Source organism: Pantherophis guttatus, chromosome 3 (genome assembly GCF_059756535.1).
Source record: "Pantherophis guttatus breed Tessera chromosome 3, ASM5975653v1, whole genome shotgun sequence".
In the NCBI taxonomy this organism is placed as follows: domain Eukaryota; kingdom Metazoa; phylum Chordata; class Lepidosauria; order Squamata; family Colubridae; genus Pantherophis; species Pantherophis guttatus.
Genome location: NC_142065.1, coordinates 143,036,866 through 143,063,258, shown reverse-complemented (window position 1 = coordinate 143,063,258; position 26,393 = coordinate 143,036,866). Strand labels below are relative to the sequence as shown.

General features: G+C 33.1%; 1 protein-coding gene across 2 annotated transcripts in view; it reads right to left on the bottom strand.

Moving 5' to 3' along the window:
* Positions 1–26,393, bottom strand: part of GMDS (GDP-mannose 4,6-dehydratase) — a 262,683-nt gene that overhangs the window by 191,786 nt on the left and 44,504 nt on the right. For both annotated transcript variants that reach the window (XM_034429061.3, XM_034429062.3), the window contains exons 5-6: positions 3,847–4,039; positions 2,407–2,511 (exon numbers count right to left, since the gene is read on the bottom strand). In XM_034429061.3, coding sequence (XP_034284952.1) covers positions 2,407–2,511; positions 3,847–4,039 — 298 coding nt within the window. The remainder of the gene's footprint in view (positions 1–2,406; positions 2,512–3,846; positions 4,040–26,393) is intronic.

Here is a 26,393-nt window from a genome sequence, read left to right as displayed (position 1 = left end):
ATTTATGTATCTCCAGTAAAGCAAAATTATGTGTTATTTCTCATTCATGGAATATAAATATACATTTTCCAAACATTAACTATCACGTTTAAAGTAATATTAAAATAGAGAAAAGCTGATATTTTCCATTTGATTCTAACCTTTGGGAAAAAAGTTAACATAAATAGAAACAATCAATTTTATTTAAAAAAATGGCATCGAATTATTATTTATACTTAAATTTTATTAGTAAAATAAAACTATAAAGTGAGGAAAATAATTTTAGTTCTCGAAGAAAGAAATTTAAAATATTTAAGATGTTCTAAATGCTTATCATTGTCTCTGGCTGAGACAATGTAACTTCAGTTACATTCAGTAACTTCAGTACAGTAACTTCAAGTGATATATATCAGAATGAAAAGCTATGCAAGATCTATAGATCTCTGAATTGATCAATGTTCTGATGATTTCCTTTCTTTTTCTGTTGCATACATAAATCAGGGCATACAGAATGGCCAACGTTGGTAATGTAGAGATGAACTTGAAACAGATATTCAGAAACTTAAATAATGAAAGAGGGTTGAAGCATTCTGTAAGTCCAGGAAGAGATTCACAGTATTTGTCAATTATTGACAATTGAGGAACCCTGACAGCGCAGTGGTTAAATGAAATTGCAAATTCTGCCCACAGTCTGGAGTTCAATCCTGATGGGGCTCAAGGTTGACTTAGCCTTCCATCCTTCAGAGGTCGGTAAAATGAGGACCCTGATTGTTAGGGGCAATATGCAAATAATGCTGACATTGTAAACCAGCCAGAGAATGCTGTAAAGTGCTATGGGGCATATATAAATCTAAATGCTATTGCAATTGTCCCAAATCAATCAGGTCATGGATTGCAATCTATTATTTCAATCCAATGTGGACTGGAAGATTTTGTTTCTTTACTTCCTTCCGAGTGTAGGGTTAAGAGTGTAAGATTGGCCTGTTATATAGTTATTTCAGCATTGTTTCCAGAATTTAAAAAGTAGATTTTTCATATTAGCTCTCTTGGCACAAAAGCTATTTTTTTGGATTCTTTTCATATTCTAAAAAAAGCAGAAATACATAGGGTTTTCAAAGTGAGTTCATATTCACAAGAAAAAATGACATATATAGGTTTACAAACATAATTATTTGTGGCTATCCATAGTGCATATGACTTTATGTATATGTGCAAGCATATGTATGCTTGCACATAAACATAATATCTGGTTACAGTATCTATTGGAAATAGTCTCAGAATTAGACAGAATGTCGAAGATTTATAGATCAAAAGCAGCATTGAATACAGATTTCTTTTTTCTTTTCCCAAACCATACCACTCTTTAAAGAGGCAATCTGACCTTAAAATTGTTTCATAGGAAATCCAATTTATTTTCAATTTTAAAAATATCAGAAACCACACCAAACACTGTCAAAAAGATACTGACTTCAGATATTTTATATCATTTTAATTAATTTTAAAGCAAAACACACACACACACACACTTTCTCTTATTTCACCCAGTGATGAAAGCTCTAATGGATCTTTCTTTTTTAGCATCTTACAGTCATACTAATTTCGGTACCAAAAAAGACTGATTTGAAAGTTATAATTCATTGACAAGTAAAATTATTCCTATCTTCCTTTAAAAACAATTGTGTCTGGCTTTCCAGGGATAACTGAGGACATTTTAAAAACCCTGAAAGTGTGTTTCTGATTTCCATGTGTCATTCAAAGTAAAAATGAACAGCAATGAACGATGGTATTTTGATATAACTCTATGAAAGTGGGAAGAATTTGGCATGGAAAAGCAACTTCATTTCATTTTATTTTAACCATTTTAAATGCCCACCTCCAAAATATTGGCTTCTCTCGTTTAACTCTTTTCTCATTTATCCTCAAAGACATTTTTAAGAAGTTGGAAAACTTTTATTTATGCCCTCTTTATTCAGTATGAATGTTAATCTAAACCTTGGTTATTTTTTTCTATGAACTGATGAACTCTGAGCAAAATAGCACAAGCATTTTGTGACATTAAAAATATACAACTATGATAATGAATCTCTGTAGGATAGGCCAGATGTGGTTTTATGATGACAGACATGAATTTTATCATAGGAATTTTTTAGAATTGAAATGGAAGTCTCAAAATTCTGTTCTTTTAATAGTGCTTATAGGTTACACAATTTTACGGATGGTGATTTTGTTTTATTGTGATAACTATGAAAGACCATTCCATAAATTCTGAACTAATTGCCATCAAACTGTTATATAGTACATTAACCTCAAGGTTACATATAAAAAGCTTTGATTATAAAGAGTTTTTGAATCTATCAAAAAACAATTAGTTGAACAGAAATGTGTTTCTCTTCAACAATAATGAAAATTTCTGGACATGTTCCTTACCTCTCCGGGGACTCTCATGGTTGAAAAGAATACCATTCACAGCAAAGAGATTATAGGCCTCCCTGAAATTTACCACAATCCAATACGCATAGAGTTTGGCTGCTCCTGAAACAATTATTGTAATTATTTACTGAAATATTTATAAAAGTTAGTATATTCACTAACACACCCATACTGAATAGAAAAAGCCAATACATATAATTTCTAAATAATTCATTAGAACACTGGCCTCAGACATGTTTTCAATTACCTTTAGCACAAACTGATGTGGAACAAAACACTCACCAAAAAATGTTAGCGGACTTTTCTCATCATGTCCTATCATAGGTATAACTGATATTTAAGCATTAAACAAGAAACTGGTATTCTTAACCACACTATGGAATAATCTTTATTTGAAACAATGTAAGATAAAAGTATTTAACTTCAGTTGGTTTAAAATTCCAGTTTCTTTTAATGTAATACTTAAGGTCTCTTTTAATTCATCACTGAGTGCATGATAGCCATAAAATAAAATACATTCAAATGATCCAAAAACGTGATCACTTGAATACCATATAGTTTAATGATTAAGGTGCTGGCCTCGGTACCAGAAGACTGTGAATTCTAGTCCTCCCTTAGGCATGAAAGCGAGCTGGGTGACCTTGGCCTGGTCACATTCTCTCAGTCCAGATATTTCATAGGGTTATTGTTGTAGGGAAAATAGGAGGCGGAAGGAGCATTGGGTCAGTTGTCGCCCTTGAATTATTTATAAAAGAAAAATAAATGCAGGAAACAAAGAAACAAACAAATAAATTTAAATTTACAATTAAAAACAGAAAAATAATAGTGATATTAACTCATTTTCAGCAATGAATAATTCCAGAAAGCATATAATAAGTACAATTCGTGTAAATTTTAAAAAAATTAAGTACCCATACAATGGCTAGATGTTGTTTATCAATAAATAAATCTTTCTACAATTAAAATAATAGTAAGCAGATAAAATAAATGTCTTTCCGCAATTCAAATAATGGCAAGAAAATAAGATGAAGGTAATGGATTAAAAATGAAATACATGACTGCACAAAATAGAATTTTTTTTAAAGGAACTTGATTTTGGCATTCTATACAAAAGCTTTTAATCTGGCAGCATCTGGACAGTGTTACCTGGCTTGGATAGGAAGCCTCCAGTCCAAAAAGCCAGGAAGGCACAATAGTATACCACTTTTATACTACTGTACAAAGGCTACACAGATACATTCATGATATCAGCAGAAATCAAATTCAACTTGAAGAAGACTTTAACTTTCCAAAGCCCTTCAAAATAAGTAGGCTAAATTTTTAAATTACTGTACCCACAAGTAACATGTCTAATATGGATTGTAATCTCACAATCTGTGATGTTGCATCCCACTGTAAGTGTTCTTTTGAATCTGTCAAGAAGATTAATACACCTACCATATGGAGATCTGGGATAAAATGGAGTAGTCTCCTTTTGAGGTATTTCTTGCACTTTTCCATAAAGTTCACTTGTTGAAGCTTGATAGAATTTTACAGAGTTTATGAGACCACATGTCTTGATAGCATCTAGTAATCGTAAAGTGCCAATTCCATCAACATCTGCTGTATATTCTGCTAAATCAAACGATATCTGAGGAGATACAAAAAGACAAAAATGCAAAATGAAAAGCAATTCTATCCACAAAGTAGAATTTAAGGCTCAGCTAAATATATATCTTGTGATATATAGGTATATACAGTAGTCACCTTAATTTGTTGCTGAAGCCTATACAAAAAAATCATGGTAAATACTAAATTGGTGCTAGACAAAAGTGAATGGAATTCAAGGGGGGCTGGACTTTGAATGTTTGTGGACATGTAATGATTCTAGGCTAAGTTCTCTCTTAATTCTGTCCCCAGCTTTGCCTGCTCTTCTACAGCTAACACTCTTTCTATTAAAATTTCTTAGGATAGAAGTAGAAAAGTAAAGCATAATAAAATTATGTGTATTACAAGGGAGGACCATGTGACACTGAGATGTAATCAATGATACTGATTTCACCTCTTTCCTTCTAGACTTAAATGTTGGCTGAATGCACTAGGAACAAAAGTATTTTTTATCAATAAAACCTTGCAAACTACGGGCTTAAAGTATAAACTAAACAGACAAGCCAATAGGATATTGGAAAGAAATTTAGTATGAAGCTCCCTATTTCCCTCCCATTACAGTTCCTAGGCTGATGGAAATGGAATGCTTGTTCTACTTCAACCTTAATCCTCATTCATGGATAACGGAAACAACTTATTTAACAATCCAAACATCTCTCACTCTGTGAATGTTTCTCTCTATATACACACCTGAGAAATACCCAAAACTTTTTTGAGTACTTTTTGGATATCAGATCACATTAAGGCTATAAATATGCTTTATCTATGAATGAGAGAATTACATGCTAGTCATGAACTTTGGCAAGGACCTCCTCTGACAGTTCCAGTGAATGACCTGAAATGTTTCTGGCATTTGTCTTACTTTTAAATCACTACCATAATCTATATTTCAATGTTTAACAGTAATCATTTCAGAAAAAATCCAGTGTGATATTTTCTAGAATATAAACTCTATAATGATTATAAACCTTGATTGCAATATATTTCTGAATTCAACATAATCCTAAGTATTTTATTGAAAGATAAAGATCACTGAAAATTATATTAATGTAATTAGGCTTACAGTAATAAATTCCTCATTTTATTGCCACCATTAATTAATTTGATTGTCAGCATTATAAAGGGGATTTTATTAAAATATTTTAGAATCATAATAATAATTTTAACATTAGGAAAAAGACATGTTTTTGTAAAATGCATACTTTGCAAAATATGTACATTTATAAAACTTATTTGAGTTTTCATTATCTCACCTTCTCTACATTGCTGCAGTACAGCTAGGACAAATAAAATTTGAAATGTAGCAGTGTCAATGATTAGTGACATTATAATGTTCTAAAAGTTTTCATACATAGTGAAATCCAGCTGTGCTAAATGCTTTAAACACTTTTTTAAAAAGGCAGGGTGTCTTGCAGAACCACTAAAACAAACTTCCATAGGGGAGTTGTAAAAGCATAGCCAATTGATTCTGCCTTATAGATATCATGGGAATCAATGACTGTGAATAAAATGTGGATAAAGAAATGTGACCATTTTTTTCTATTTTAACAATTTATAATTAATTTTTATGTGCAGCTCTAAGTGCATTCAACTGAAATATATACTTTTAAATAGGGTATGGTTGATAAAAACACACATTTCCATCAAAACCTTTTTCCTTATTAGGATCAACTAAAAGGCTTTGAACAGAAGCTAAGCATCAATTTAAAAGAATGCAAAACTGAGTAAATGTGGAGTTAGAGTATTATTTAAGAAAAGTCTAAATGAGATTATTATTTTTTAATCATGCCTTCTGTCCAGAAGCCCAAGACATTTCCAATTTCTTCCCATAACAGTCCTATGAAATAGGTTAGACCCAGAATGAGTGGTTTGCTAAAAGTCATTCATCAAGCTTCTATGGCTGCGGATTGTATTGAACTAGAGTCTCACCTGCCCTAGGCAAAACAGTTTATTTGAAATGATTTTTTTTTTCATATTGGGCATTTAACCATCACACAGAAAACCAACACAGGTTAATTATGGCAACAGAGTATTTCTCAGATTTAGCTGATAAACTGATAGCTACTTTTTTAGCCACTAAAGGAGATATGATTTTGTCTCATACTCCTATTCTTTAGATTGGAAGGGTGGCTACTCAGTGGTCTACATAATTGATGTTTTTATCAATTTACAAATGAATCACTAAGAAGGAAAGTAGACCTGGTCCTGGAAATATGGGAGGGATGAACAATCTGTTAAGGGAGGCGCTTCATAAAAGATTATTAAATCCTCAGAAAGAAGAAAGTGTGAGAAAGAAATTCAAAATGATCTACCTCAATTTTGCTTGGTATAAGATGTAGTAGAAAGAAACTCTATCAGGGTTTCAATCATTTGTTCTGATAACCACAATGATAAAGAACTCCTGAAAACGTTGTTGTTCCTATTACTGTTCAATGTTTGCAGTTATCTTTCAATTACCAACTTTCAATTATCAAATTTCAGATTACAGGATATGAAATATCCAGCAATTCAGATAAGGGGTCAACAAATACATGTGTGCATATGACACATTCATGAAATCACCAGGACTCAAAGTTGATTATGCTGAGATTGTATTTTTAAAAATTCTGTAGGGCAGAGTCTCTCATCTAATATCTTTATTTGACTGATACACATCATAGTTTAGTAAGCAGTAAGAACCATCAGCTATTATAATAGAGATTAAGATTATCAACTATTCTGATTGTAGATGCATTTAATGATATCTGAGTAAAAAATGCCAGCTATTTACAATCATTTTAAAAAATACTGTCGTTCTAAATAAAAATATAACAAAATCCACAAGAGTTTTCTTTGCTAATTTAATTGTTTCTTATGACTATAAGAAACATTTCAGGTGGTCAACAGTAACTAAAGTAAGTAAACAATACTGGCAATGGAATAAAGTACCATATAATAAACAAAAATCTGTTAAAATATTATAATATAAGTAAGATTTAAAAAGATTGTGAGTACTTTCAGGTAACTAAGAGGAAAGAACAATGTATTATACCACACCACACTATTCTTTTCAGCTGCCTTTTCAAAATGAGATTGCCAGGATAGTGTGTACATTGTATTCTTATAAACATGTTGCAATCTGTAGACAAATGCCAAATAGAATTTTCACAATTGTTTAAAACAGATGTACCAAGATAAGCCCCCAACTAATTTTTAAAAATACATTTTGAAAAAGCAAGCAGAAAAATATTAACAGGTCATCCCTTCCTGAAGAAAAAATTATCAAAAATGACAAAAAAAAAAAAAAAAAAACCTAAGGTGGAAGAAATTCTTCAGTTCAATAGAATTACATAACATTTACACGGACTAAAGAAAAGACTAGCAATTAATACATCTTCATTGGAAAGGAAGTTTGAATAGAAGAAACTGTAAAGAACTCTAAAGTGAGATGGGAATACCAAAATGATCCAGGTGGTAAATTAATTTAAATCTCCTTTTTAATATAAAAGTTATGATTTGAAAAAAGACTTTCCAACAACTTGGCATTTACAGGGACCACTGAAAAAGAAACCAAATAAAATGAAACCCAGGCGGAAATGAAGAACAACAAAATTTTGGCTATTCAGAAATCAGCTGCAATATCAGGAATTTTTTTTTTTTAATGCCAAGATCCAGCATTTAAAATTCTATCTTATACTACACACAGTTTCTTCAAGGTCCAAATACTACAGGAAATAAGCGCTTATCTGTGAAAGCCAGAAAAATAACAAAGGTAAAAGGGGTATTTTCTATTCTTTTGCTGTTCTGCCCCCAACTGTGAAGTGTTTGGCGCTTCCTCTTAGTCCTAGCCATTTCACAGTGCATTTGGCTTTAATCAGGTGGAGGGCAGGAACTCAACATCCTGCAGCCTTGCTCTGATTAGGAGGAGTCAAATTCTACAAATTGGCATATTCTTCCTTTGCTCTTGCTTATTTGATGAATCATTTGTTTTAAAGAATTTCAAAGGAACACTCGAAAGGAGCAGACTAAGATTGTTACTATTTTCAAGTCTATTTATAATACCCCTAAGAAAAGAATGTAGATTATTTTCATTTCAATAAACTAATGTTTCAACGTTCTCTTACATTAATGCCACAGAGCAATTATCATGTTGAAAAACCTGCTGACTACTAAAACCACCGATCTATAAAATGTCATAGATTGGATCTTTTAAAAAAATCAGTATAGAGCAATAAATTTAAAACTGCTTTATTGATACAAGGTCTAATCACTTCAATGGAGTCCACAGAAGTGCTATGAATTATTTTTGGAGGGATGATTTATACAGAAGATGCATAAATAATCTCCCCTCCAACTAAATTTTTGAAACAGAATATGGTGGTTCACATGTTTCGCATATACTATAGAAGATGTAAAATAATTCAAGAATTATTTTAAGTAATAAAGCTGGAAAACAAATGGAGACACAGGATGTATAATTAATTTATTATATACTATTTGTCCTAGCATCCACTTAAGCACTGAAATGATAATTTCCTTCCTTCCTTCCTTCCCTCTCTCCCTCCCTCCCTTTCTTCTGTAAGGTCCAAATATTTTATTATTCGCAATAGATCAACCTCAGTAAAACTTATGGCTAAATTGGCTGGAAATATTTCTTCCATATCATTAAAGAATATTGGGAAAATGCACAACAAAATTGATAGAAAGCTCGGCACCTGTCATTATAGTAATTTCTTTCCCCAAATTCAAATCAAGAATATCCCTTCTCAAATGGAATAGCCCCAGAATGGTTTGTATCCAATGGTGTCCAAATGTGATTGAAAGTTACAAGACACCCTGCACTAGATTTAAAGCAGAGGTTTAGCTTCATTAAATAAACACTGCAAAGTCTAAAGCCCAATAACAAGTTATAAAAGAATCAGCATTCTTTCTGTGTGACTAGAGTTATGGAAAACAGAGTATCCCACCTCATAGGAATAAACCTTTGTTATTATCCTCATCTAATCTCCCTTCTTTTTTGGAATCTACTCCATAAAATGATTGCTGGCAGAGGGGAAAGAGTTTAGGCAGAGACAGGTCATTTCTGTTTCCACAATATGCATTCTCATATTTAGTGGGAACTGCAACAGAACATACTTAAAGATATGCATTTATATTTTACCTTATAATACAAAAGAATCAGTATTAGACAGACTGACAATAACAGAATTTAATATACTGTATATCTCCAAATGAATATGTTTTCTTCATTAATCATCTACTTAGTAGGACAATGCAGCTTTTAAAATGATTTGGGAGTACCTCAGATTTTATGTGAATTGCTACTAATTCAAACAGCCATGTTCTTTTATAGGCTTTCTCTTTCTTTTCGTTCTTTTCTTTTTTGGCATGAAGACTGAAAGGTATTTCCATTGCTTTTCAGTCTCATGATGGGGGGGGGAATGGCATGCTATTTTAACAAGAAAGAGTTGCTGAGGTATTTTCTAAAGGCACACAATTGTAATACTTGAAATTTGTGCCAAGTGATTTGTTGTGATATAAAGGGACAACAAAAATGGCAAAACTGTTTGGAGATGATGTCATTTATAGATTTGTAGAGCAGACTGTATCTGAATACTTCAAGTAGTATGATCCAATATGTGTCTTGTGTGATTTAATTTCAGGGGCAATAATTCATAGTCCATGAGCCACATATGTTGAGCCCCATTTTTGCAGCCCCCTAAGATTAAGCCCCCAAAAGTAAGCACCAAAAAGTTAAAAATCAACAGTGTTATTTTTCTGCAGATGTTGAAAGAACTAAGTATGCTTAAGATGTATTTTACTTTTTTTAAAAAAACAGCAAGTTAACATCAAATGCCTTGATTTCTCTAGCATTAAGATGCTTGGGAAAAAAAGGAAAAATTCTGACTACAATGTTTTTGTTTTAATTAATCAGAGTTACAGCAATTCTTTATGAACAAAAAACATCTCCCCACAAAAATGCACAGATAATTTTAGCAATTTTAAAAAAGGAATGTCTCTTTTCAAAGTTTAATTACTTTTTCATTAATATAATATTAAAAATATACCGTGATATGAAATTGGTTTCATTTGGACATTGCTAACGTTAGGTATTAAAACTCAGAGGAACTAGTAAAAGGAAAAAAAAAAATTAAAACTATATATCATCAGCAAGACCCATTTAAACTAAGTTTATTGGATAATTGAACTGTTATTCTTTGCCATACAGTATTTAGAACTGTGATTTTAGTTCATTTTGAAAAAAGTGTTAAGTAATTGGGCCCACATGTATAGCATAGTGTATACATACTGTAACATGTTTTTATCACAGTATTTTGCATTTTTTTTTTGGAAGGTTTGGATTCTCCAAAGCATCTGAACAATGTTTAAACTTGTCCATAAAATTATACAATTCTCTGTGTCAAAAAAATTTAATTACTGTATCACAGCATAAAATGTGTCATTTTTATGGGATGAATATGATAGGCTTTTTAAATTTCATTCGCATTTATATATACCTGGATATTTTATGTAACTCCATGAAACTCTTAGCTTGGGACAAAGGTCATTTGGAAGGGATGTGCCATTAAGAACTTACAAAAGCTTGCTTCTAACTTCCCTAATATAAGAGGAAGCATCTCTCAGTAAAGGAAGGATGCCCATGTTAAATAAGGAAATGAGTTTGCAGGATGTACACGTTGCTTTCTATTAAGGGCAAGCAATTTCAACAACAATAACAACAAAAAGCATAGAGAATATTTTAGGATATTAACTACTAATAGTTTAGCTATATAGATATAAAAGGGTTAAAATTAAATTAAAATTATTTCAATAAAACTATTTAACCCAAATACTGTTGTTTAACTAAATACATTCAATTAACTATTGGTTCACCTTTTTCTCTTTTCTTTCTTTCTTTCTTTTTCTTTTCTCTCCCCCCCTCTCTTTCTGATACCCACCCCCAAAAGGTGCATAGAACCTTCTCTAGCTGTTCCCAGCATAAGGTAAGCAACCTGAGGAGATTCCTGTATTGAAGGCAGAATACAATGAAATTGTTAGCTTGAACTCTACTTGTGTGGATCTGGTCGTTTGTGTCCAACAACTATTTAGCAATGAGCAAAGAGTGGGTATATACCAGTCAGATTTTTCCAACAAAAACCATTGAGTTCACCTTCACCTAATGCTGAGGAATTCTTGATCTTCCTTATCCTTTTCTTTACCATTTCTGCTGTTATTGTAAGTTCTGCCTATAATGGGCAATTCAAGCTTCATATCTTTGATCTTCTTTGCTATAGCTATTATTTGCTGCTTTGTTATATCCAGTGCTTCCTTGATTTTTTTTGTTTCTAAGTGACATTTCTGATCAGGTATTCTTGGTCTTCTTTTTCTTCAGCTTCTTTCATCTGTTCTAGCTTGCTTGCATCTCATCTTAGAATGCTGATCCTATTTTCCAACCTGTTCTTCCATTTTGGTGGTACACTGTTTAGTTTTTTTCTTGTTTGTTGATTTTACATCCAAGATTTATTACAGAAATGTATTTGTTGCCCAAATCCAATGGACACCAATATATTCTTTTCCTATTAAATATTAGGTATTAGGTGTTGTACATGGTGTTCTTAAATGCAGAATTTAACATTCTTAACAAAATATTAATTTCGGTGATCTGGCACAAACAGAAAAAGTTATTAAATCTGTCAAGTGATTGTCATTTCACTTGACAAATACCTAGAAATTAACTTTTTCAGTAATTCCTAAGAGTACATCTTAATTCTCAATGTATTTAGTATAATGATATATGCATATGTTTGTGTGAATGTGAGTTTGTGTGTGTGTTCATTTTGATTTGCACTAAGGGTAAAATAGATACTTTATTATTTGTTTATTAAATTTAGATACCATCCATCTCACCTAAGCGACTCCATACTGTAATTCATTTTACCAGGTTATCAGAATCCATGGATTTTATTGAAGCTTATTTTCCAAATTCATGTTTTTGGGAAAACAGTCAAATGTATTATTGACCACTGGAATGTACTTAATTCCTCAACACTACTTCAAAATTTTCTAAAACCATCAATTTGTTCTTTAGAAATATACACTCAATACTTGCACTATTTTTAATAGTACACATTTGAAGTGTACTTCAAATTTCATATTTACAGTGAATTTTTTAAAATAAAAATATGCCCAAATTATGCCTATATGCTACAGACCTGTGGTTAAACCCAACAAAGTTGTTTTTTTAAAACAGCAAAGACTGTTTTCCCTTTCTGTCTCATTTCATGCACTCAATCTAGTCCTGATATAAATGACAAAAAAGCATACTAAAAATTTACATCTTTTTATGCATTTTAATCTGCTTATCTTGCAAAAGTTTGAAAACCCAGAACTGATGTCACTGTTTTATCCCATAATAAGACAGTGGATAAATCTATACATATCCTGGATAAGGAAGCAGAAAAAAAGAAGAGGGGAACTCTGTAAAACGTTTGAAAGCTGCCTTTGTTAAACAACACTCCCATTCATTTTAAAGAATTGCAGTCTTTGGCTCTTTAGCTAGTTTTCACCACTACAGTCTGCTTATCAAAGCACTTTATCAGTAGCATAGGAATATGGGTTAACCACCTCATTCAGCTTTAACTTCCCAGCTAGCAGTCTGTCACCAAACAGCTGTTTTTTAATATATGCACTATGTGATGCAGAGCTACTGACAAGCACACCATTGTACTAGGGAATTTGCTCATTTTGGGGATTGGTTTGATTTAAATGCTCAGAGAAAAACATTATTTGGAGTTTTAAAAGAAAGTTTCACTGTCACCAAAGTAACCTGCATGTGTATTCAAGCAGTATAGATTTAAAATTCATCACTTGTGGCTAGATTGTAAAACACGAGATATCCTACATGTGTCCTATTGACTGAGAAATCATCTGAATTAGCAGTAAAAGGTGTAGTAATAATTTATGAAGTAATAATTTACAGTTCAATACAATCAGTTCACTAAAGTTTTCCATCATGGCTTTCTTTAATCAGCTGTTATCTCTGATTATTTTCCAACCATGTATTCCAATTACATAAAGAATATGCTTGCTTGCTTATGTATGTTTGTATACATGCATGCATATGTAACAGTATCTGCCTTTCCATCTCAAGGGAACCGAAGACTGCCAACAGTCAAAATAAGAGGGGAGGGGAGCTCAACCAAAAACTGAACTATTAAACTTAGTTGAACAGAAGCTAAAAAGCATCTGAATGTAAAAGGGCTGGTTAAAGAAGGTCTTGACTCATTTTGCCAAATACTTTATAAAATATATCACTGGAGATCTGTTTTAGTGGTTTGTGACAAATTATTAGGACAAATCGTTGCTTGTCTCAAACACCAATTAAGGTTTCCAAATTCTTCCTTGTTACAACATATTATGATAATGTAAAAATATTGCATTTCAGTTTAACTGTAATTGAAACATTTGCCTTAACTTCAGTATTTCTGATGTCTATATGCATTATGTTGATAAAGCTATTTTAAATATAATATTACTATTCCAAAATTGTTTCAATAAAATTTCAATGGTTACCAAATTGTTGTAAAATACTCTTCTTTGCTCTTTTGTTAAAAAAAAGGCTCTAATTCAAACAGACAAACAAAATATATCAAAATTCCAGTGCCTACTTCCAGTAAAAGACCAGATAGCTCATTGGCCCCTAGATTGAAACAAAGGAAAAATTATATTATTTCTACTTTAAGTAACACTAGGGGTAAAACTTACAATTCATATTTAATAAATCATTTTTTAAAAAATATACTTATCTTTAACTCAGTGTAATGATTTGCTTAACAGCTGTGGCAAAAGAGGCCGTAAACGTGGATGTGACTCATTTAACAACCATCCTGATTAGCAATGGAAATTCTGGTCCCAATTGTAGTCGTAAGATGATGACTACTATGCACTGATTTTTGTCTCAAAGAGATATGGAGTATATGTAATGCAAGGTATAATACTCTGTTTCCCCTAAAATAAGACCTCCCCGGATAATAAGCCCAATCGGGCTGTTGAGTGCATGCGCTAAAAGAAGTCCACCCTGAAAATAAGCCCTCTCCGAAAATATTAAACCACATGCACAGCCAGTCCTCACCATTTCTTCTGGTTAGGGTTAGGATTAGGGAGACAGAGCTGGAAATCAGGTAAGACGGAAAGAAGAGCCCTGTCTTGCTCCCTGTGCCCCAAAATTATAAGACCTCCCTGAAAATAAGCCCAAGTGCTTATTTCGGGGTTCAAAAAAATATAAGACAGGATCTTATTTTCGGGGAAACATGGTAGCAGATTAATTTATCAACGTTTTTCTTAAAAAAGATTACTTAAAATCATATAGATAAGATAGCCAACAAATTTCTATAGATGGGAGATAGAAAAAATTTAAATTTAATAGATAAATTAGGGATTTTCTCATGTTCTCTCTTGCACCTTCAAGATAGTGTGTTTGAAGCCATTTTTTTTTAAGTATCCACTGTGAGGTGGGGGGAACTGTCAGGCAAAAAAGAGATTGCCTACAAAATTTGCTTGCTTCCCCTCATCCCAAGAGAGGAGAGATTGAAGAAAAAGAGAATTTAAGAGAGCACTGTAAGCTGTTTGCATAGCCCACCCATGGCTCCCAGCCCCAGACTATCAGCATGATTGCATTGCTCTTGATGTGTAGAAGAGCAAACAGCTTTCTCTCTTGAAATTCTTCTCCACTCTCTGCTCTGCAAATGGAGAAAAGAAAAATACCACAGCTCAGGCCCAGGATAATGCACACTGACTCTAAAGGTGATCACATGACTGATGGATTCTGCAAAGATCATAAATGGCCCATAAAGTTATTTTTTCAGCACTATTGTAACTTTGAATAGTCACTGAATTAATGGTTGATAAGTGAGAACTGCCTGTATACCTATTGAAACAACTATCACAAATTATGCAATTAAAATTTCTCATAATTTGTATAATAACTGATTAAGAACTGCAATGTTGTTACACTGTAAGAACAAACACATATTTTAGGGCATGGATAGAATAATCATAGGTTATTTATTTATTTAGCGTATGGCTTGTCACACACGGTATTAAAACACTTCATTTTTACAGGTTAGAAACAATTAAAACAATAATAAAAAAAAAACAGTAAGAAAACCTAAAAGGAAAACAGAAATAACATTTCAAAGTTTAATGTCAAGTTTGGAGATCCAGTCAGTAGCTGCCGTTGTTATGCAGAGGAAGTCCCTAGAATCTCCTGGATACCTTCTGTTAGGATATTCCCTCAGTATATGCTGGATAGTCTGTCGAGGGGCCCCGCAATCATTGTGCTGAAGGTGTCTTTCCCCATTTATACAGGGAGTCAGCACACACACATACAGGGAGGCAAAGTTACTCGCGTCCGTGGCAATCCTTAAGTCACACGTGCCTCCTGGGTGGTGCTAAATGAGTAACAGATGGACTGGTAGCCAGACATCCGCGAGGATCTCCTGGCTTCACACACAACTCCACGGTCCTATTAAGAACCTTTTAAGTTCCAATCATAGGTAAAAAGTGGAGAACAAATGAAGTACTCCACATATTTATTACAGAATGTATGCTTCTCCATTATCTATAATGACATTATTCATGCATATTCCAAACATTATCATGTATTAACAGCATGGGCATCAACAACAATAGTATGTTTTTTTATTATTGAAATATCCTAAACATTTAACTATATAAGTATCAATTCTAGTTGTCTATGGAGATTCTCAGTCATCCAGGTCATAGCTGTGCCAAAGGTGCTTTTTCAAGAAGCAACTAGACTTTTTGGTTTTTCTTTGAAGATGTTTCGCTTCTCATCCAAGAAATGAGTTGAAGAAGCTTCTTGGATGAGAAGCAAAATGTCTTCAAGGAAAAACCAGGAAGTCCAGTTGCCTCTTGAAAAAGTACCTTTGGAACAACTAAGACCTGGATGACTGAGAATCTCCATAGACATTTACAGTAGCTATGCACTTTGGGATCAGAGCTGAAGAAGCTTCTTGGATGAGAAGCAAAATGTCTTCAAAGAAAAATCAGAAAGTGCAGTTGCCTCTTGAAAAAACACCTTTGGGACTATCAATTCTATGATTTTTTTTTACTTAGGACTGAATATGAAAATACATGAAATTAAAAATATGATAGCTTCATGTGGAATTTCATTATCCAGAATTAATTAATGGTGGCAAGTTTGAAATGAAGTTTTTCAATGTTTATTCATTTGAATAATTATATATTTGTTAAATAATCATAATTATCTTATTGTCCTTGCACTTACAAAATAGATACCATCTTTTTAAGTGCAATTTTATTTTTAATACTTTGTTCACCTTCCCTGTAGGAAGAATTCTTCAAACCGTTGAGAAATACAGAAGTAGTCAGTGCTCCAATTTCTACATACATGTCTAATTCAGGTGCTTGGCCACTTTTTAAATATGACTCTTAAAAAAAGTATTTTTTGTTAGTATATTGTTTAGGCAGCCTTTGTTCATTTGCTAAACTTTTACCTAGACTTAATCTAATTGTTACAAATGGCATATGTGTTTATCTTCTTTTAAAATGGCAGCATTTTAAAACAGCTAATATTTAGAATCCAATTAAATTGCAGTAAGGGTTTACTTTCAAATAAATGTTAAATTTATTTATAGCAATCTGTTAATTAAATGTCCATATATTCCTCACTACACAGAAAGAGCATGTGCTGATTTACAACTATTTAACATCTAACATCATCGCAGCATTTTCCTCCCCTGGTTTCTTAGGATCAGATTAGTCTTCAGTTAAAGGTTTTATATAACTGACTAGGCACATAGCTAAAAGGAATTGTTAAGACCTGGGTACATAGCAGCAATAGAGAAACAAGGTGAAAAAAAGACAGAAAACAATGAGGATAAAATATAAACACCAGTGAGAACTTGAAGGATTCTGATTTTAGCAATGAGACTTGCCTAGTCAGGGAGTTGACTGAAAGAAGCCATTTATTATCATTTTTTTGTTGAGAGTTGTGAGCCATCCAGAATAATTGAGAGTGAGGTATCATGCAAATTTAATAAATTATTATAATAAAATATTCTAATTCTAGTGTTATTTTGAATAACTGACTCTAGCAACTCATTTAAACCACCTTAAAAGCTTCAAAAATTTGTGAAATTTTATACTGTATTTAAGATTGCATCTGTAAAAAACTTTTTAATATATTCGCTTTCCCTCTTGTAGGTGTATGTATGAATGTAAGTACATACATGCTCCCCCAGTTGAGTGATCCAAAGTACCTCAGTTAGAGAGAAAAACCAATGAAGATACATATTTCAATATCTTACTAGTGAAAATAAACACACCAAATAATTCAATTCATTTTCTAGAAGAATAAATAAAACAGACATTAATTTCCTTAATCTGATGCCAAACAAAATGAAAAACATTTTGGTTAAAAGTATTAAAAAGAAGTCTGGGTGTGATTCACCTTTGGAAGCAGCAATAAATTACAATTTGTTAATAACCAGAATTTTTTTTTGCGTGCAAAGCATACAGAATGCATATACACAAAACATGTGCTAACTTGTTTATACAAAAAAAAAAAAACCATTTTTCATAATGTTGAACTGAATTGTGTATTTTATATTATCTTCAAAAATGAAATAATATTTTTGTTTGCATTTGTAGAACATTATACAAAATTCTGATCCAAGAAATAAACCATGGTATATTTGTTAACCTTTATATAACATCTCAATGGAAGCCTGTAATTCATACAATCACAAGACTGACAACTAAGACAAGCTTGACTAAGGCAAGCATGCAGGCAAGAGTATCCTGTACACGCACAACTTGGCCCTCCCCAACCTGGAAGTCTTTCTTTAGATGTGAGAATTTCGGCTGCTAGAATTTTCAGCAAGGGCCCACTGGCTAGGCTAGAGAATTTTGTAAATTAAAGTTCACAAATGTGAAAGGTTGGGGAAGACTGGCAGCCTATGATACAGGTTGGAAGGAATTCTGGAAGTTGCAGTCCCAACGCTTCTAGAAACACAATAGGACTGATTTAGAGAAATAAAATAGGGACAGTTCACTCTATTGATGTCTCTGTTCTTAACTAATAGTTATAGCTAATATAAATGGTAACATTACAAGAGACAGCCCATTTGATGTGTGATTAAGGTATCAGATTAGAAACCAGAAACTCTGAGTTCTAGTTCTACCTTCAGTACAAAGGCATCTAGGGCCAGTTATCTCTCTCAACCCTTGGAAGAAGGGAATGGCCAACCACTTCTAAAAACCTTGCCAAGAGAACGGCAGACACTTGTCTAGGCTGTTTTTCCAGGAGTCAAGAATGACTCCAAGGCACAAAAAATTTAACAAATTCTGCACTCTGCACCCTTTCCACTGTTTCTGAAGTTTAGAATATATATACTTTAGAAAAAATTAATAAAAGACAACCTCATCCTCAGAAATATTTTATACATGGCTAGTATTATTTTGTTTTTAAAGATTCTTCTGCATGCTAAACCTCTTACTATCAACTTAACCAAAATGTCACTGTATACAACACTAATGAAATATGTGCAACTACAGTAAAATCTGCCCAAACTAATCTACCTGCTATAATAATTTTTAGGCTTTAGAGTTTCAAGTACTACTTCAGTAGTCTTCCTTTTACTTTTATACTCACTCTCAATCTTACTCAGATAAACTGCCAACACATCCTATGCCTTTTAAACAGCAAAAATCTTTAGTGTACTAGTACTACTACCTTCATGTCAGAAGCACCTTTTTATCAATGTGCATTTGAATCAAAAAGATTAGCCGATGACATCACCGTTGCCAATAGGACACTGGTATTTTCCCACTGAAGTGGTGCCTATTTATCTACATGCATTTGTGTACTTTCACTCTGCTAAGTGGGCAGGAGCTGGAACAAATTGATGGGAACTCATTCCGTCACGTGGCTCACTCTTAGATTTTGAACTGCTAATCCCTCAACCTCTCAATGGTTTTATGACTCAGGATCCTAATCATATGAGCCACGGTAGTCTCACTTCATTGTACTTACTAGGCTTTCTAATAAATATAAATTATGAATTGGGGCTGTAAAGAACTTAAATGTTAAGGTTATTTTTCCTCTAACAAATCACTGGGGATTACCTACTCCAAGACAGAGAAGCATCTTTTTATAAACTAGCAATAATTTATTTTGTCCAAATAACTGCATTTATATTTTGAAATTAAAGCAGCTGCGTCAAATACACACAATCAGAATAAAGTGTGCTCATATGTGCTCTGATTCCTCATTTTCATTGTTATGACTTGGTTGGTCATGTTAGTTATCTACATGAATAAAATTGATTTTTCTGGATCTGGCCCTAAAGCTGACTGTCACCCTTCCACTCCCTGCTTCAGCATGGCTGACAACTTGCTTTTAAGCGCCTGAATAGTTATCAGATCAAACATTTAGACTGACACAATAACCACTATGAAAATGTGGCTTTTGCTCAAACAAGAAAAATAGCTTTCTTGTGATCCTAATTCTGATGGAAAGGCACATGTCAGAAATGTGATGAGTAAATAGACTTCCACAGCAATCTTGGTGTTGAAATTATGTACACCATATACAGTATATACTGATTGTCTGTCTTCCGCTTTGCAAGATGTACTAAAAAGATTTTTAAAATGACACTGCACAGAACTGTTTCATATTTTATTTTAAAACAATTTCTTTAAGAGTTCATAAAGAACTCCATTCTCACAAATTATGCCTCCATCAAAGGAACAAGCCAGCTAGTGATTTGCTTACATTTCATTTATTTACAGATATAGCAGTATTCTGCAGAAGCATCAATATTCTATTAAAGCAATATTTATCATTTTAATGCATATTTATATGCAAGTTATACAAAACATCCTCTTTGAAATACAAATATATCTGGGACAGTTAAAAAATCTACCCACTGGCATAGGATTAAAAATATTACAGTGAACCATTTTAGAGGGATGTTTTTTTTGTCTTCTGAACAAAAAAATATATAATTTCCTTCATAGATATACACAGAATTAGGTACACTAACAAAAATATTAAAATAATCCAGCAGTTTGCAAACAGGCAAAACTAAAGACACATTTATAATATGAAGAACTGGAGGAAATTAATATAAGCTACATATTACAAATATATGATTTATATGATTTTATTACACAGTGTAAGTTCTGATCCTGCCTTAGGCATGGAAGCACAACCACCTCACAAAGTTGTGGGAAAAATAGGAAGAGGAAGAACTATTTTGTTTGAAAAATGGCAATTCTCTTTTATACCTTAATGTAGGCAACATTCTAAATATTGCATGCATACATATATAAAATAGTTATGTTGCTTTTTTAAAGCAGAAATAAAATAATTTTAATATTTTGTGCTTATATGCTTTTTTTTAAAAAGTAAATTAGATTATCACATGGTATCACATGTAGCATTCCCTTCAAATGGTCAAAACAGTATCAGTCAGCCTTGGGACATTTTGCCGTATTTTGCTAGTACCCTAAAAGCATAATTAAAGCCCAGTTTTACCTTGAACATACTAATGACATTCTGTGCAAGATCTCTAAACGCTATCTTGTAAGTCAATAAAGTAAGGTTAACACAAGTGGTGTGCTGGTAAATATTTAAGAACCAGTTCTGCCAGATTCACTGTCACCACTGTACCACACCCCTAATTGCAGAACAGCTGATTAAGGCATTGTAGTACAACTGTCTTTCAACTAGCTCATAAAATTCCAGAAACTTACATTTGTTATGCTTATGCTACGATAAATAGCTAAAACTAGAGCAACTAGATAAATCTGTATACCTTGATAGTTCTAGAGATGTGAAAATACAGTAGATATAGTATAGGATTTGTAAGAGATAAAAATGCTGGTTGGTAGGCCCTGAGTGGTATGTGGTCAGCTTCAAGAATGAAAATGCATGGAAAGAAGTGAACTGTTTGGTTTCTGCCCACTTTGTTATATTGAAATGGGAACTAGGTATGTCAAACAAAACTTAAAACATAGACGGAATGCAATGGAAATAGGTTACTCAATGGCATTTGGTAAAACAAGAAGACATAGGTCAAGAATAAAAAATTGATGAATGAATGTGGCTTGAATGCAGGAATGAGTGATCAGTAAAATAAAAAAAGTATATAGAAGTGGTTTGGTCCCATTAAGAAAATGAATGACAACTACGATATTTCTGAATGAAATGACATTTCTAAAGCAAATGCATGAAAAAAAGAGAATTAAGAGGAAGGGGAAGTTCAAGAAAGTTATGGTTGAAGAGAATTGATGAGGTATTCAAAAAGAGAGGGGTGAGAAGTTTAAAGAACAAAAGGAAATACACACATCAGAGAATGGATATGGTGGAAGCATGGATGATTTGCTAGCAATAGCAATAGCACTTAGACCTCACAGTGCTTTACAACCCTCTCTAAACGGTTTACAGAATCAGCATATTGCCCCCAACAATCTAGGTCTTCATTTTACCAACCTTGAAAGGATGGAAGGCTGAGTCAACCTTGAGTCAGTCAGAATCGAACTGTTGGTAGTCAGCAGAATTAACCTGTAATACTGCATTCTAACCACTGTGCCACCATGGCTCTTTAAAGGATAGACATGCACAGAGAATACAGCAAACTTAGTTAATGTAAACCAGATTTAGCCATATTTCCTTTCCTCTTCTCATGCTTCTAGCTTTTTTCTGTTACTATTTCTTATTTTTTCTGTGCAGAAAAAATAAGTGTTTTTGTAATGTGTTTAGAACAACATGATGGATACGTATGTATGTACCAACAAATGCAGTATGATTCTTTCATACTATTTAGAAATAAGCAGATTCTTCAATCCATATACTAGATATAAAGAAGGAATTAAATGGGTTTAGTTGGTTCCTGTGAAATTCTCTGCAAGTCATCTCCATAGAAAGTAGATAAATGGTGACTATTATCACCAAAGGATAGAAATACATTTAAAATGTTGTACTTCATAACATCAGTTATTAACATAATAGATTAACCGAACACTGGTCAGTAATGGGTAGAAAAGGGAAGAGTAGGGAGCTCTTCTCAACTTCAATTGCCTCCTTCCTTAAGCTAAACATTACCATCCCAGTTGATCTTTCTTTGGATTCAGCTATGGGGAAAAAAATATTCCCTACCTTTCTTGTTATCTTTGCTCTTCAGTTGAATATGAGCAGTAATGAAACCTACTGGATTCCAGTCAGTTCATTAATGGTGCAAGTGTTGATACTCAATCTTTGAGTCAAATCATTGAGTCAACTCAATCATAATAAACATATTTATTATATATCAAAGCAATTTACTTCATTCTTCTCTAATTTAAATTCTTTGTAATTCTATAAATAAAGTGCAATATAACATATATATTTAAGTCAGTGGTGAAATCTAGAATTTGTTACTACCGGTTCTGTGGCTGTGGCTTGGTGGTGGTAATGTGACTGGGAGGGTGTGGCCAATTTTTTTTAACTTTTAAAATTATTTTTTCTACAACCTCTTCGGTGAAGAGGTTGTAAAAAAATGCTTTCAAAAGGCTCTGACGATCCCAGCTGAGTTGCCTGATTGGCAGAGGCTTTTTTTCTTTTAAATGCCTCTGACGATCAGGCAACTCAGCTTGGATCGTCAAGAGACATTTGAAAGAAAAAAAGGTTTTTTTTTTAAAAGCCTTTGACGATCCCAGTTGAGCCGCACGATCGTCAGAGGCGCTTTTTTTTGACTTTTAAAAACATTTTTTCGGCCGAAGAGGTTGTAGAAAAAATGATTTTAAAAGTAAAAAAAAAAGCCTCTGATGATTATGCAGCTCAGCTGGGCATGGGGGGGGGGGGCGGCAGGGATTTTTGCTACCAGTTCTCCGAACCACCCGCCTCCATCGCTACCGGATTGGGCGATCCGATCCGAACGGGGAGCATTTCACTCCTGATTTAAGCTCATCTGTATCCTTATCTGATTGTGGATGAGAATTCAACCTCATGTACATTATCAAGACATAGGCAGATGGATCAGGTGATGGTTAACTCACCCAGATTCCTCTGTCTAGATCTGATTTAGCATAAAACTAGACTGGAAAAACAAAAGATTTACTTCCCATAGAAAGTCAATAGGAAATCCATCATTTTTGAAAGGAAATCCAGCTATCTGGCGCCAATTTTGTGATTGATGCTGATGTTGGGTTAAGAGACAGAATACTTAAGAGTTTGTAATATCATGAACTATGATATCCCACTGTTGAGATAAAGGTGTGAAGTACTATTCTTTAATAGCTTCACTCTTTCTTGGAGTGTACATTTCAGAAGATAGCTTTCAGGGACTTTTTTTTAAGTTCCAGTGCTGTTAATCTATGGGACCCCATAGGGATCCATTTTGTAACCATTGTCATACATCTGTAGGTTACAACTGAACAAGATCATTGGGGGAATCTGGAACTGGATGTTGCCGATATAGAATTGACACCGTCATTAGACAGATGAAGGAATGCCAGTGTCACACTGTATAAGGATGCTGTAAAAGTTGGAGTAGAGCCAGTGAACTGAATGATTTATTAATAGGACAGTGATTTGTGGTTTGTGACTCATAAGTGAGAGAATTATGAAATCTTAATCCCGGAACGATAAGCCACAAGCCACAAATAATAGATGATGTTGCATTCCCTTCTAAGGAACACATGGACAGCATTGGCATTTTCTCAGGTTCATCTCTTTCACTCAGATTAAGTGTCACTATCCTGCTTTTCTGGATTGGGAGCAAATTTGATGCCAAAATTGTCTAAGTTTGGTGGTCAAGTAAATATTTTGTCTTGTTACTTTTGGATTTGGGACTTATCAAATACAACATAGCCATTTCCTACCCCTCTTTGTAAAAAAAATGTCTCCTTACTAGACTACTTCTGCTGCTGTTACTCTAAAATTTAAAATTTTTATTTTATGAGTATTAATAATCATAATCCTCCCAAGATATTTAGGCTATAAATTGGCTATAATTAATCAATAAACAGCTCTTCAACCAATATTAAAGAATTCACTCTTAAGATTTTCAGTCACTGTTCACATGTGCTTGGGGCAGTAATAAATTTAGGTTTATCTGTATCTGATACTTTGATACTCCTTCTGTCTCACAAAGAGCATCTCCTGTATGTTCCCAGTATTCTCTCAAATCTCTGTCTCATCCTCCCATTCACATTTCCCAAAACCTGGTCTTAAGATGGCAACTACTTTTTGTATTGGTTCCAGCACTACAAGTCATCGTAACTTGTAGGTATTAACTGCATCTATTACAATTTTGCCTAATCCTAAATGCTCAAATGAGGAAAACTTATTTTTATTTATTTATTTTTATTATTCGAATTTCTATACCGCCCTTCTCCTTTCGGACTCAGGGCGGTGAGTCTATGAACTATTCCAGAAATACTAGTTTTTATTTGCTCTGATTCTCTTTTCATCCATCTTTATTACAGTAGATGTAATATATTGTAAAGGACAATTCACTTTTTCTCAGTTTATCTTCTGCTTCCCTTTTACTTATCTTCTATTTTTTAAAAAAATGGGAGGGACGGAGGGAGGGAGGGAGGGAGGGAGAAAGAGAAAGAGAGAGAGAGAGAGAGAGAGAGAGAGGGAGGGAGGGAGGGAGGGAGGGAGGGAGAGAGAGAGAGAGAGAGAGAGAGACATTATCAACACTTTCTTCTTTTCAACCACAGTTAAATATGATGTGTTATGAGCCAAGACTTTATCAGTCTGTATTTGGAACTCCCACAATATTTTACTCTGGGCACAAAGTCAGCTGGTGACCTTGGATCAATCACTCCCTCTCAGGCTTAGGAACGAGCAATCTTTCAGGCTACCTCCTCTTATTCCCCCCCCTTTTAAATATCGTTTTACAATTAGCCTTGGATTAATCTCAATTAGTCTTAGTTTTTGATCAAATAACACAAAAAGTATATCTGAGTTTGAATCTAGACTTCAAAATCCAATTTAAAGATAATTATTATTAGTGTTGAATTAGCAAAATCATAGCCAAGATATTAAGAAATCTTGCTATACTACATAAAACAAATGAGATCCTCTTTTTTTGGTATAAATTCTAAAGTTTCAGTTTTTGTTTCTGTTACATCTGAACTCTGCAACTATAGTTCCTGAACAAGTTCAGATTTTTAAAAGATCAATTTTAATTTATAGCTTCACACCCAAACTGAGTTTAGAAACATAGTTACTTAGTTTAGATTTAGAAAGAAGTAAGTAATTGAAAATTCCGTGATTTTGTGGTTTACACAATGGGAAGGAAAAATAATCTGTTGCATGAGAAGCTACAAGCTTTGTTTGTATTTCAGTCTATTAAGAAGAAACAAATGTTCAATCACAGCCATCACAAAGCTCACACAATTGATGAATGCCTTTAATTTCTTCCATTGTACAGACCGAAGAGGGAGACAATCTCTCTTGGTGTGTTTTTTTTTCACTAGTTTAATTCAAATTAAAATCAAAGAATTGGGGTTTCCAAAAATTTATTTCTATTGAATCATGAAATAAAATGTTTTAACTTGACAATGTAAGGATTTATAGGTAGTCTATTCTAGCATATCCAGAAGCAAAGAAAAGGTTGTTATAGATCACTCACTTTTGATATCTGCATATTTTCTCATTTCACTTTTTATTATTTTCCTAACTAAATATATCTACTAGTTCCCTGGGGATGCTTGGCCTATTTTTCATGACAGACTTGATGATTAAACAGTGAAACAGATGGTTTTAATCGAACTCCTTTGAATGTAAAATAATTTAACAGTACTTCTCATTTTTATCACCTAAGCAAAAAAAAAAAGAAGAAGGTTAAATCAGAAAGTGATAGCAATGAAAACATTTAAAAAATTCTGACTTTCTGTTTCTCTTGTGGAAAGAATTAAGAAAAAATTAATGCAAGATACTTGCATAGCATGATACTGAGGCTTAATAGTTGATAACTTTGTTATTCATTTGCTGTAAGAAACATTTTTTAAAAATTGGTTAATGATTAAATTTACAGCTATATAGCTCTACAATCAAAAACTTTTAATAAGGAATATAAAAGGTAGCACAATTCTCAATGTTTAAAGTTTAATATTGTAGAAGTTGTACTATAGAGACAAAATGAGATATTTTAGGAATAGACCTAATTTGATGCGTGGCAGCTAAAAATCAGACAGAATCTAAGGGTACATTTTCAGCCCATTACATTTTATTAAAAGTGATAAGCTTTCTTGAATTTGAACTCACTTCATCAAATACATAGGGTAGATAGATTGAGATATGATTTAATCTGGGA